General features: G+C 34.2%; 2 protein-coding genes across 4 annotated transcripts; both read left to right on the forward strand.

Moving 5' to 3' along the window:
- Positions 1 to 234: 234 nt before the first annotated feature.
- Positions 235 to 3,082, forward strand: LOC121125589 (uncharacterized). The gene is made up of 4 exons (XM_071893996.1): positions 235 to 1,424; positions 1,777 to 2,016; positions 2,075 to 2,768; positions 2,828 to 3,082. The coding sequence occupies exons 1-3, from the start codon at positions 467 to 469 to the stop codon at positions 2,467 to 2,469; spliced, it is 1,593 nt and encodes a 530-aa protein (XP_071750097.1). The 5' UTR covers positions 235 to 466; the 3' UTR covers positions 2,470 to 2,768; positions 2,828 to 3,082.
- A 37-nt stretch (positions 3,083 to 3,119) lies between these two features.
- LOC139907572 (PR domain zinc finger protein 10-like) lies at positions 3,120 to 8,854 on the forward strand. 3 transcript variants are annotated; one of them, XM_071893997.1, is made up of 6 exons: positions 3,120 to 3,244; positions 3,316 to 3,448; positions 3,512 to 3,700; positions 4,185 to 4,430; positions 5,793 to 6,061; positions 8,317 to 8,854. In XM_071893997.1, exons 5-6 carry the CDS (start codon positions 5,963 to 5,965, stop codon positions 8,731 to 8,733), a joined length of 516 nt encoding a protein of 171 aa, XP_071750098.1. In that variant the 5' UTR covers positions 3,120 to 3,244; positions 3,316 to 3,448; positions 3,512 to 3,700; positions 4,185 to 4,430; positions 5,793 to 5,962; the 3' UTR covers positions 8,734 to 8,854. The 3 variants fall into 3 exon arrangements, with proteins under 3 accessions (XP_071750098.1, XP_071750099.1, XP_071750100.1); XM_071893998.1 differs by lacking the exon at positions 4,185 to 4,430; XM_071893999.1 differs by lacking the exons at positions 3,120 to 3,244; positions 3,316 to 3,448; positions 3,512 to 3,700; positions 4,185 to 4,430; positions 5,793 to 6,061 and adding an exon at positions 6,499 to 6,613.
- Positions 8,855 to 13,519: the final 4,665 nt, after the last annotated feature.

Raw genomic sequence — 13,519 nt, forward strand, 5'->3', positions numbered from 1 at the left:
TAGAAAGAGAAAGAAAAGGAATCGTCCATTTTGAGGGAAGAAAAGAGGCTGAACTTGTAGTTGACTAGAGTGAATAGTGTGTGTGGTAACTGTGTTTGAAAGACGTGAACTCTCTCTAGTTTTGAAAGGATAGTGTGATCGTGTGAGCAGAGAATGCAGAATCATGGATTCGGATCCTAATAATAACCGAGTCAATCTGAAGCCTCTTCTTCCCGGAGCCGTCAACGAGTGAGGACGCGGTTCCCTCCCGTGGGAAGAAGAGGAGGAGGATTACTTTGAGGATGAGACTCTGCACGGAGAGATATCGAACCCTCCTTCCCCTCTGGGAGGTCGGATTGGGATCGTGCACGGGCGCTACAGTGGCTCTGAGCTGGAAGTGATTTCCTCCTCGACGAGTGTGGAGCGTCGTCCTCCTTCGTCATTGCAAGAGGAGCCCCTCATTGACTCGACAGTGGATAGCTCTGGCATGTCCACCTTGTCCGCGCCGAGACCCCCATTGGCGGAGGAGGAGTACCTTTGCCAATCCTCCTCTTTTTTCCCTCCAGTCTCCACTTCGAGTCGTTCGCTTCCCGCGGGACTGAACGACGCCATTTCCACGACGACGAGCTCCTCCGGGAGAGAAGAGGAATATCAGGTGCGGAAAAGGTGCCATCCCCACTTTAACGAAGAAAGCAACGGCATTTCCTCCTCTTGCAACAATGATCATCCCATACCGTCCACCAGCTCTGGCCTCAGCAATCAAGACGAAAGTCTACACATTGGACAAGCATTTTCGGGTATTCCACAAAGCTTTCTTCTCATGAGTCCCCGTCACCCACCACCTCCTACATCTCAGAATGGGAATCATGGCCCTGTCACTTCCTCACATTCCTCCATTTTAGAGAGTCTCTCAGGACCTCTTAGTAAAAGACTAAGAACACTCCACAATCTACAACAAAGGCATCAGGATGAACCCTCATCCTCGCCTCCATCTCAAAACGAAGAACCCGCTCAGTCCTCTTCTCAGAATGTAGATTCTAGTGGTCCCTCTCACTCATCCTCAGCAGATGATCCATCTTCCTCCAATAATGAGGATGATCCTATTCCTGGAACATCCTCATATGGAACGCAGCAAACTTTTTCAGTTACAGTGGAAGCACCTTATCCTACAGCTTCATCCCTATCCCATTTAACATGGAATCAAGGAGGATTGTCAAAGGCGCGAGCGTCTCTCCCTGAAGATCTTCTCTTTTTAAAATCCGAAGAGGAAGGGGTTTTTGCCAAAAAAGAAATCACCCAGGGCTACCGCTTTGGTCCAGTGGAAGGAAAACGTGTAAAACCATTGGCAAAGGAGTCGGATAAGATTTTATTATTGATTCATAAAAGTACGCCGCAAAAAGACGATAAATTTGCGGGGAGTCGAATCGTCGATGTTTCTAATGAAGGTGATTTTTCTTCTATATATATATATATATGATTTGGGTTCATTTTACAATAATTTTATCAAATCTATTTTAAATATGCTTTCATACAGAAATAATTGCATTAAGCCCACATTTATATGTAAATGTGTACTTCATCAATTTATATATGTTCATTATCTTTGATCATAATCTCTTTGTCTTATTTGCTTATGATGAACCATTTCATTGGAGAAATTGTTGCTATTGTGATGTTTTTAAATATTTCACTAGATTAGTAGTTGATGTAACTCATTGAATGCGTTAATTTACCTAATTGAAAAACCTTAAGAATGATGAGATATTTTAACTATTTATACATTTATGTCCTATTTAGATCAAAGTAATTGGCTACGGTTTGTTAGACAAGCCTCTACTTTTTCCGAGCAAAATCTATGTTTAAGTCAACATGAAGAAGAACTCTATTTCTCAAGTACCAAAGTAATATCTCCTGACGAGGAGCTAAAAGTATGGTACTCTGAGGAGTATGCCCGAGTCAGGAAGTTACCTTTGTTGGAGCATGAATCTCCAGAATTGGAAAATAATTCTATTGATCAAAATAATAAGAAAGATTCTGGTAATGATATTTGACTTATTTGCTATTAATTGGTTTAATTGATCTTTTTATAATTCAGAATCAGAGGGTGAAGAATCCTGGCCATGTTTTGAATGTCATATAAAATGCGAGTCCTCCCAAGCTCTACAAAAACATTTGAATGAAACGCACAAAATGAAATCAAATGCTCCACATCATCGAAAAAGACTTACATCTTGTCGTCAATTTAAGTGTTATGTATGTTCACGGATTTTCCATAAATTGTACAACCTTTGTGTTCACCTTGCCATATTTCATCATTCACGAGATCGTAGAAGAAAAGGTGAGATCTGCAAGACATGTAATTTGAAGTATGCTCATCCAGGGATTGTTGATTGTGGAATGCAACTAATAACAAAAATTGTATACCTATTCAAACAGCCAAAAAGACTTATGAGTGCAGTGTTTGTGGTCTTCATTTTAATCATGGTTTAATTAGCGATTTGCATGCTTTAAACCATTCCTCTTCTGGTGAAAAGTCTATCGAGGGATTTGCAAGTGGGAGCAAATGGAGGGATTTGATTTGTCCCTTGTGTCATGTTGGATATAATAGTTTTTCAGAACTTGTGCACCACTCTACTATACACGGTTTTAAAAGTGATGAAAAAGAAAACATTGCGAATAATATTCCAACAAGATCCCCAGCAGCTCAAAATTGTGAAAAACACCCGGAAAATGATATCAATTGTCATTCATGTAATAAGTCTATATTAAATACTACCGAACACCTACAGGTATTATTTTTTCATCAATCTCCTTCAACTATTTAAATTAATTTTTTTTTCTATTTTAGAAGCGTGTAATATCCCACAAGATTGAAGATTCTAAACCAATTGTTTGCTCGGAATGTGGGAAAATATTTCTAACAACCAATGGATATATTTGTCATTATAAAATACACTCAGCTGCCAAACGCTCCTATGATTGTCCTATATGTGGTGAAATATTTGATCAAGTTATTCAAATAAAAGAACATGTTCATGTCCATCGAATAAATAATCAATACACTTGTCCCCATTGTAGCAAAGTAAGTATTAAATTCAAATATACGGAAGGAATTGTTTTTCAAGAATAAATTTAATTCCAGGTTTTTCGGAGTATGCCCTTATCCGGAAGCACATCCGAGCCTTTCACTCTGAAAAAAGTTTTCTTGTCCCCATTGCGATAAATGCTTTACGGGAGCGGATAAACTAAAGGTTCACCTCGTTAAGTATGTAGTCCAAACCCTATTATAAAAAAGGAGATACATATATATATATTACTAACAACCATATTTTTAAGGCATTCGGATGTAAGAGAATTTTCATGTAATCAATGTGGGAAACAATTTAAAAGAAAAGACAAACTCAAAGAACATGCCAAAAGAATGCATCCTCGAATTGACGACGTTCAAAAACCGAATAACTCATTGAAAGTAATAAATCGATCTCCTCCATTAGTAAATTGTAATTAGTAATGCATTTTTATTTTTGTAAAGATTTCTTCAGTGGATTATAATTGCTTCATCTACAAATGTCATAAATGTAAACTGGGTTTCAAGAGAAGAGGCATGCTTGTAAATCATCTAGCAAATCGTCACCCTGATATATCGCTCCAATCTGTTCCTGAACTTAATCTACCCATCTTAAAGACAACGAGGGATTACTTTTGTCAGTATTGTAACAAGGTAAAAATTAAAATAAATAAAAAATTGTTACGAAGGTAATTTATTTGTGCGTCAAATTTTTCTGTATATATATAACTGTGGATCTCTTCGATACATAGTTAGTAGAAGTTGTTGTCGCCATGCTACTTTTTTTTTGTTATTGCATTGCTTGTTTTGAAACTGTGTGGTTCCTAGGGAATTTCCTTTTATTTACCCTAAAGGTGTTTCGAGATTTGAGAAATTATGTGTTGCGTTTAAACTATCTTAAGAACCTTGATGATGAGTTGGTGTGGCAAGCAGTGATTGGGATTTTTATTTGTTTTGTATGTTTAATGATTACACTTTCATTAATTGTGGTCCTTTATTTTCGTAGAAGAAATCTCAAGTATCTCTTAATGATCTTTGTTCGGAATATCTTAATTGTTGTGTATAGCGTTTTTATCCTACAAAAAGGAATTCGAGACTATATTAATAATGGCATAAGTACACATATTTTTGTTATTAGATTGGTAACTGGACTTACAACTGGAATACTAATTCCTATATTTGCTACGGTTGTGATTTTTCTTTATCAAAGAAGAGTACTTGGTATTTACTTATTGGCTAATAAGTTGAGAACTGCTCACTATGAAGTAATGATGATGAAACAACACGAATCCCCACTGCAAGAAAATGACCAGAAATATTCTGTTTGAATAAGTACCTACCTAAATTTCGATAGACTCGTGATTGCTGACTTATTTACTATTAAGTAATTATTTTTGTTGATTTTTTTAATACTTGTGCATTATTCATTCAGACCATAAAGCTTCTACAAAAATGACTTGTAATAATTCCATTTATTTTCTGTTTGATGAATCATTTTCATCCCATGTTCGTGTTCAGGTCCATTACTAGCTATTTTTCTCTTGGATTACCTTTAGACAAATTACAAATTTAAACTAGAATGGACACTCTGTAGAGCACACACCTCTGCCTATGGTCATTTATCATAAATTGGATCTTTTTGCTAAATGAAGTATCTTTATTTAACCTATATATGGACACCAATTTAAGCTCTGTACCTCAATATGTTCCAAAGTTATGGTCGATTATGCATTTTAATCGGTGTTACCTTGACCTTAACCTCTCAAAGTTTAATGCCATCATACTGTGAACATATATAATCTTTCTATCAAGTTTGATCTGTAACTTTTACCATAATCCTGGTGACTAATGAAGAAACAAACAGTGGCAAAAACATAAGCAGGTTATGTTACTAGAATGGACACTCCCCCTAAAATGAAATTGAGTTATGAATCTCAAACTGTTCCAAAGTTATGGTCGATTATGCATTTTTAACGTTTTGTGTTTTCTTGACCTCTCAAAATTTAATGAACTCTTACTGTGACCATATATTATCTCCGTAGCAAGATGGATCAAAATCGATCTGTAACTTTTGCCGTAATCCTGGTGACTAATAAACTAGCTGGGGGAAAAATATAACCTCCGTTCAACATCGTTGGTGGAGGTTATATTATAATTGAGAGCAATAAAGGATATATTTACTACCATTAGTAACCGGTTTTCCTGCGAGTTATTAGACGTCGACGAACGAACACATTTGCTTTAATGATATAGATTTCAATTTTGAAAACAAAATGTCGGTCAAGGGGTGTGTATAATAATGATTGGGCCGTAATCCAAGTAATTCCTAGCCGTGTTACTATAAAATGACGTCACTGAGATATTAAATTTAGAAAATCCGAATATATATTTAAATTTTTAGTATTATTGGGATAAAAATTGGTATAAATGTATTTATGTCCCTCAAATAATATTTTGTTTAATACATTTCTTATGTATTTTACACCATTTGGTTAAAAATATATTCCCAATTTCTTACCCAATTGACGTCATTAGAGTATTATTTTATTTTCTACTATCTAGGGATTGTTATATATTTAGACCTTGGTAACACCCTCCCATGTCCCTTCCCCCGTAATCACGGGGCTGTTCGGGTTCTAAAGTCATGGAGATATTCATGCATTTGTTAGTGCAAAATTACTTAAAAATAAATATAAAAATTATTATTATAATCTATGTGTTGATTGATGATTGTGTTTGGTTTTAGGTTTACAAGAGTAGCTCGAAACGAAAGTCGCATATTCTTAAGAACCATCCTGGTTTAGAGCTACCTGTCTCAGTTAGAGATCAGGCAGCAGTTCTTCAAATTTCTGATAATTGTGGTGATGATCCAACATTTTCTGCCATGGTTGGCTCCGTTACCTCACAGCCTCATAAATGCGAATATTGTCACAAACAATATGCTTCCAAACCAAAATTACTTCAACATCATCGAAAAAACACTCAGAAATCAAATCACCACCCTCTACTCAAAAGGTAATTTCCAAAAATCGATTCATATTACTAGTATAACTATTGGTACTTATTTATTCGGTCCAGTTCAGTCTTAGGTCTGTCTTTCGGACTGTCAGTACTAGTGCTGATAGAAAAGAAGAAATAAAGTTCATTGACGTCATCAAGGACATAACTTTATTAGTTTTAGGACTGATATGTAAAACTGAACTGGACCGAACCGAGAATGAACTTGACGAGACTGCAGTTTTCCGCCCTAAATTAGGACCGACACAACACTTAATTAGTAGTATTGGCAAGTGTTGTGTCATCCCTTATTTATTCGGTTCAGTCCAGTCTTAGGACCGGTCCTTCGGACTTTCAGTACTAGAACTGATTAAAAAAGAAGAAATACACTTGATTGACGTCATCAATTACCGAACTTTATAAGTTTTTGACCTGATCTTCAGAACTAAACAGGGTGAGATTGCAATCTTCAGTCCCAAATAAGGACGGACACTTTACTAATTAGTGGCATTGTGTCACTTCAATATCAATTTTATGTACAGGGCCCTTTTAGGGTCCATGGAGCCTGGGGTAAATATAAATGTGCCGGATCCTTTTTTTGATTTAAAAAAATAATATTCTCACTTTTTTAGAATTTTAATTAATTATTTAATATTTTTTATTAAATGGCATTCCTCGGCGTTATTTGTTAAACTACCGCTCAAAGTTTTACAACGCCTTTGTTGCTCACATTCATTCGAAGAATTTCACACTTTTTTTTATATTTATGAATAATTATGCCCAAGTTTTAAATTAACTATGTATTTATTAATTATAATTGTTTTAAGGGAAATTAAAATAATATATATTTAAAATTTTAAACATTGATACTGAAGGAATTCTTTTTTAACAATATTTTCAGTCTTCCATTAAGATATATAGGGTGCGACAGAATAATTGCCTTTTTCCAAAAGGCAATTAAACAAGTTTTTAAATCAGAAAACTTATTATTTTAGTTTCATAATGATAGTACCACTTAAAGTTTTGTTTTACAGAATTTAAAAATCAAATAAGATAGGTGACGTCTACCATTGTTCATACACTGAAAAACTGAACTTCGGTATTTTGATACCTGGATTTTTTTGTTTCTTTTAAATAACATCATTGATAAGTTTTAAAAGGATAGTTATTTGATATAAAAAAGTGTACAATTTAATTATCAATAGTTGTGGATGAGTAGTTGATTAAGTAATTAGTTATTGGCAATTCTGTAAAGATTTTAAAAATGTTGTTTTTCCCAAAATAAATCCGATTCTAATTACCCGAATTAAAAATTTATAATTATTACATGACGTTGGATTTGATGGCATCAATTTGAGTTTGACAAATTAATTAATCATGTTATTTGTTATTTGTCTACAAACAACTTTGCAAATTTCAAATTATAAAAATCAATTGAAAAAATCGGTTTTTTTTGTATATTAGAAATATACGCAATCAACTGATTTTCATACATTACACCAATAAAAACTCTATTGCTACATTGCATTTAGTTTAATTTGATAAAATATTCTGTAAAACCATTTTTTGGCAATATTTATGTTCAACGGCAAATACATGTTCCTTTTCACTTTTAACACATAATTAGATATGGGATTTGCGTAAGAGCGCAAGGAGAAGACGGGAGCGAGACATTGTAGTATGGAATTAAGACTTGTTAATATCAGCTGCCTATTATATGATTTTGGGTGGATAAAATGAATAACTGCTTTAAAGAGGAGAGTCTTCTAAATTTCAAATAGCATTAGTGCAGGAAATATATCATGATAATATTTACAAACATATAAATTAGTTTTACTATGCATTTTTAAAACAATTTCAGCAAAAATAGGCAAGAATTCTTTTTTTAGAGGGAGATGTTAAAAAACATGAACAAAAGAGAAGAAAGAGCACACAAAACAACCGTTTTTCCTTTTCTAATTGTTTTACTTAGTTTTTTCTTTGCACACATCCCATGATATGATAGTGACCTCGCTACTACTTTGATAGCCTGATTACCACGCATTATATAAAGGAATATATTGTCGTACCCTGTATAAACCCTTTTAACTATCGATTCTTAAGCATCCAACCATGATTTTTTTTAAATTAAAGAGCTGTGTTTAGTTACGCAAGCTCGATGCTATATTGAAATTTCTTAGAACAAGTAGTCACACAGAACTGTGGATAGACAATCCATAGATAAACATCCACTATTAGTGCTTTATTAATATATCATGTATTTTTCTTTTTAGAGCGTAGAAGCTAAGTCGTCGTCCACGTCACCCCCCTCTACTTCGAACGAAAATCCACCTAACAATACATCATCGCAAAGTGAATTAGTTGAGTTTCGAATGGATACAGGAAGAGTGATCAATTTCAAATCTCTTGAACCTCCACAACAACAGCCGCAGAAACAACCAGATACCTATCATGTATCAGCAGCTGGTGTTGCCTTTGTGCCCTTCATGCCCAAGAGCGAACAACCTCCCAACGATAAAAGTGGATTTGTGACCATTAATGCCTCTGCACTAAAAACCAATCACCATCTACTTGTGGAAGGCCCTTCTAGTCTAGAACCTTCTCACATTGAACATTTAATTAATTCTGCGCAACTGACTCACGTGGAAAGGTCCTCCTCCTCCTCTTCTTCATGGATGTCGTCCACCTAATGATCATCATCGTGTTTATAATTGTTATTGCTATTCATAGAATTATTTAGATATTATTTTCCTTCTATAAATCCTTTCAGATATTTATATGATAATATATAATTGTTACAGTCTTTAATAATTATATATCATTATTGCTTAATGGTGGAGGGAGCTCGTGCACGGCAAAAGGACCCACGTAATATTTTTGGTGAAATAGGGTTATATTGTGATGTAATTAAAATGCAATAATAAGTTAATTTTTGGTAGAGCAAGAGCAAAGTAGAACTATGCCTCATTGCACTATGGAACTTTCCTAATTGTCAGTATCGTTTGTCATTGAGTGTTTAGGTCAATATTTGGTGGAGTATTAGGCATAGAGGCAAAGTAGAACTATAAAATCATATTTCACGAAATCCACGAACAACGATCCAGATAATAGGGAAGTTTCCATAGGACAAAGAGGCATAGTTCTACTTTTTCCATTGCTCCAACTAAAATCGCCCCATTATTACATATATTACACATACAGTTAATGTTTAGAAACCTCTAATTATCGGGTAATCAGCATGTCAAAAGGAACCAACTCCATAGTCAATTGCAAAAGACCAAGACGAAAGGACCAAATTGTCTCAATCAATTTATTGATCAACTTCAAACATGTCAGGACTTCTTAAAGCACCTAACAAGTTAATAACATGTTTAAACACTTTTAAAAGCTTCTACAAAATCACATTCCCTTCAATAACTCAGAACTACTAAAATCTCACTTGGGTCCTTTTGTAGTGGTAGAGCAGTATAATTGTTGTGTACGAGACGCAATGACGTATACATGTTTTAATTTGTGTAAGAAAATTGTAAAAATTGCGACCGATACAGGAGATATATACAGTCAAACCTGTCTTAAGCGGTCAGGCAAGGGAAATGAAAGAAGTGACCGTAAGGTGTAGGTTATCTCTTAAACCAGGTTTGGTATTTTGAAACATTCAAAAGTTGAAAATAGCAGATGAAATAAAACAATGAAGGAATAAATTACGTCAGGACCCCTGTCAAAAATGGGAATATTTACGGGAAGAACCAAACTTTTATATGTCATAATTATCGAAAAGAAATTGTTATTTCAAATTTAGGTTCTTCTCAAAAATACTCCAAAATTTTTTAAAAAAACATTTGTTTATTAAATAAAGAATGTGTTGTTTTTTTTGTAAAATTTGGCCTTTATAAGATTAATGTAGTGCCAACATTTTCAAATAAGCCTTTATCTAAGAAAATCCTATTCACAGCCCTCAACCCCCACATCATGAAGTCATCATTATATAATTTGTCACTTGCCACAAATACTTCTTAAAATTTGATTTCTTGAATTTATTACTATATAAATTTATAAAAATACTTCGGTCTTTTTAATCTCTTCATTATTAAAGTCAATCCTCCAGTGGTACATGCAAGGCCGGCCTTAACCATAGCGGGCCTATACAAAACGAATTGCACGGAGGGGCACTTATCTTTCTTTCCTTTAAAAAAAAGATGTAATATCGAATCTTGATCCTCAGCCAAAGGAGGGCCCTAAAGAGGTTTTTTGAGAAGGATTCTCTCCTATCTATAGTATAATGATTTATAATTCTGATTATATCTTAATCTGATGTAAATTGTAATACATTGAAAGTGAATAGCTCTACTTGATGTTTGATCGGTCCTTATTTAGGTCCCGTCTAGTTCAGTTTCGGCACAGTCCTGCACATCACTCCTAAAACTTATAACATTATTTACTTGAGGTCACTCAACTCTATTTCTTTTTTTAAGGGCTGATCACGTCGTTTCTTTTATTGTATCCTCCAACCTTTCCTCAGAAAGTTGGCCCAAAATAATTTGGTAGATAGCCAAATAAGTCAATCACACCAACTGCTATTTATTTCTTAATTATTCCCACACTATCATTATCATATTACTTAGTAATATGATAAGAAAAGGTCATATATACGTTTGTAATTGTATATCATAGGCATAGTTGCTTCATATGAATAGTAAAACAATATATTTATATAAATATGTTAAGAATCAACAAGAAATTGTATTCCTGTTCTTTTGAAACGACAAAATGTTTATAGTGTATTTATCGAATTGACGACAAAATGCATAGTGTATTTTCGTGTAAGCGAGGTAACGCCATGTGATAGGTCCGGTCCTTAGACTGGACCGGGCCGGATAAATAAGGACTGACCAGAGAGAAAGCAACAAAAATATTCTGATTTTGAGAAGTTTTATTCAGTTGTTGTGTTTGGTCTACTATTAATGTTATATTTAGTGATGGGACCATTCCAAAAATATTCTGGTGCCGATGTATTCCAATGCAATTCGTGTAAAAATTCCAGATGTCGATACCGTTTCTTTAATATTTTAAATGATATTTAAAAAATACAATTTTTTTGTAATTGTCTAAGAAACACAATTGATAAAATAAATAAATAGTTACGATTGATAAGTCTCCCAAGAAGGAGTGAAATATATTTTTTTTTACTGAATTTTTTTTAGTCCAACTAGGAGAATTGTTGGTTGTCTTACATCAAAATTAATCTTCATAAAATAAATCACCGTCCTTTATTTAATTTAAATAGTAGACATTAACTAAGTCTACTGTATTAACGTCATATTTTATTAAAAGCGTAGCATTACATTTGTAATTCCGTTCTATCCTAGCTATTTTAGAAACAGACACCAACACTTTACAATAAGAATATGGTCACCCTGAATCTCACCCCTCTACGACATTTGTTTCTTCTCTTACATAATCCTCTTTCTGCAGATAGCCGTAACTTCAACTAAGTAAAAGGGATGGCGGGAAGGACTATTGACAAATGTATAGCTACATATTTTATGTCATAGCGTAGCTATACATTTGTAATCCCACACAGTTGTTCTACTCCAATTTAGTTGGAAAGAAGGAACACAAATTAAAACACAATTATTATATACTTTACTAAATATCCATTTGCGATACGTCGTAAACTTCCAATTTTAATACCGGCCTGTAACAAATCAAATAATACTTTATCAATTATAAATTAACTATTTCCTTATAGGAACATTGTAAAACCGATGAAAAGCTCGTGATTTCTCACACCAAAAACCTTGTTTAATAACTTCCTCAACTGAACTGTCATTAGCTCTTTTTAAAGCTACAACAATCCCTCTTTAGCTATGAGCTTTAAAAACTTCAATATTAATACAATTCATTTGCATGATCTCTTTTATTAGCAGTCTGAGTTGCAAAGGGTTGACAATTTCCCTCAAAGTTACAAACAATTTATCTTTTAATTCTAGTCTTATTTACATATTTAAGGATATGTCTGACTGGATCCAGTCTCACATATGAGAAAAACCTGCTAAATTAATTTCACTTCTAATATGCCCTAAACTTGGATTTTTCTATTCTATAGCTAGAACTTAATAAAGTTAAAGAACTAGCTCTAGCGATACTTGCCAAAGCTATTAAAGTAAGGGTATTTTTAGCCAGTATTTCATATGATAACACTATCCAGACAAGCACTGAATCTATAATATTTATTAAGGATCATTTTAACATTCCACGTATCTTGATAGTTAAGTAACGGAGGATTTAAATTGAATGCACCTTACAAGAATCTGGTCAACGACTAATCTGATGATAACACCTCCGGCCTTAATTGATTATTTAATAAAGCCGTTTTTCTTGTTGCAAGGGCGCTATTAGAAGACGTGGGATGTAATGCTAAGTAATTAATTACCACATTCCCTGACACGTTAAAGGAAGATAAACTTCTCCTAAATAAAACTTATAAGTAATTTTAAAACCCCGATGTGTAAGTCCTCTTAGTTGTGGAACAAATGTCAGAAAAAATTATATTAATTGTATTTGAATCGAAACCTTGATGTAATTAAGGCCCCTCTAAATCCACCATGCTATCAGAACCCCTAATTTTGTGAGGTTCTGAGTGTCTAGGCACGAGAGAATTCTCCTCGCTGCCCCAATCATAGTGACTCCCTTGATACCTCCTACAACTTTAGGAACCATTTTGTCCCTGTTCATTAGGGAGTTATCAGAATTGCTCGGGAGCAATTTTGTTTTTCCCATCTGCTTGTAACTCTCGGAAGTAGTGGAACTGGAGGGAACAAGTTACCTTGCTTCTTCAACCTGATGGAGTACGCATCTAAGACATCTGCTGGATCGTTTCTCATTGAAGATAAGTTATTTGACTTTGCGTGGAAATCTCTTGACATTCACTTTGGGTTGAAACAAACTGGAGGCTATTTGGTCGAATACTTCTTCCTTCAATCAGAACCCCCAAGTAAGATAAGACTCCTGGGATAAAAAGTCCGCTCGCATGTTCTCTTTTGAAAAGAATCCAGACAAAATTTGCCCAAATTCCTCTTGGCACCAAAGGTTTCCATGTTCGCACAGTGATATTGTTTAGACATTACACCTTTGCATCACCCTTCTTTAAAAATCGTAGTTGTATTATCCACATGAGCTAATATCTGTTTTTTTCTACAGATCACATTCCAACCTCGTTAATATGAATATCTCGATCATTCCCTTTCCACCAACCATCTTTAAAGGAGCCGTTTGATAATGAAATGCCATAACCTGGTAAGGAAGCATACGTAAAAACTTCCAGCGTTGGATTAAATTTCTTTTCACTGGTGTACAGGCTATTCATAGTTCTTCTCACAAAAAATTTATCTTTCTCGCTCTCGGAGGAGATTTTAATTTCTAGATTGAAAGGGTCATCAAAATTTCCTTTTTATTAATTCAACTGAAGGTTTCTCT

This window comes from Lepeophtheirus salmonis, unplaced genomic scaffold, assembly GCF_016086655.4.
Source record: "Lepeophtheirus salmonis unplaced genomic scaffold, UVic_Lsal_1.4 unplaced_contig_8964_pilon, whole genome shotgun sequence".
Taxonomy (NCBI): domain Eukaryota; kingdom Metazoa; phylum Arthropoda; class Copepoda; order Siphonostomatoida; family Caligidae; genus Lepeophtheirus; species Lepeophtheirus salmonis.

What these genes read in the sequence shown, in the direction of transcription:
- LOC121125589 (XM_071893996.1), top strand. Translation starts at nt 467, where the DNA reads ATGTCCACCTTGTCCGCGCCGAGACCCCCATTGGCGGAGGAGGAGTAC. An exon ending in CGTCGATGTTTCTAATGAAG is followed by an intron (nt 1,425 to 1,776) that starts GTGATTTTTCTT and finishes TGTCCTATTTAG; the next exon opens with ATCAAAGTAATTGGCTACGG. An exon ending in AAATAATAAGAAAGATTCTG is followed by an intron (nt 2,017 to 2,074) that starts GTAATGATATTT and finishes TTTATAATTCAG; the next exon opens with AATCAGAGGGTGAAGAATCC.
- LOC139907572 (XM_071893997.1), top strand. Translation starts at nt 5,963, where the DNA reads ATGCGAATATTGTCACAAACAATATGCTTCCAAACCAAAATTACTTCA. An exon ending in CACCACCCTCTACTCAAAAG is followed by an intron (nt 6,062 to 8,316) that starts GTAATTTCCAAA and finishes TTTTCTTTTTAG; the next exon opens with AGCGTAGAAGCTAAGTCGTC.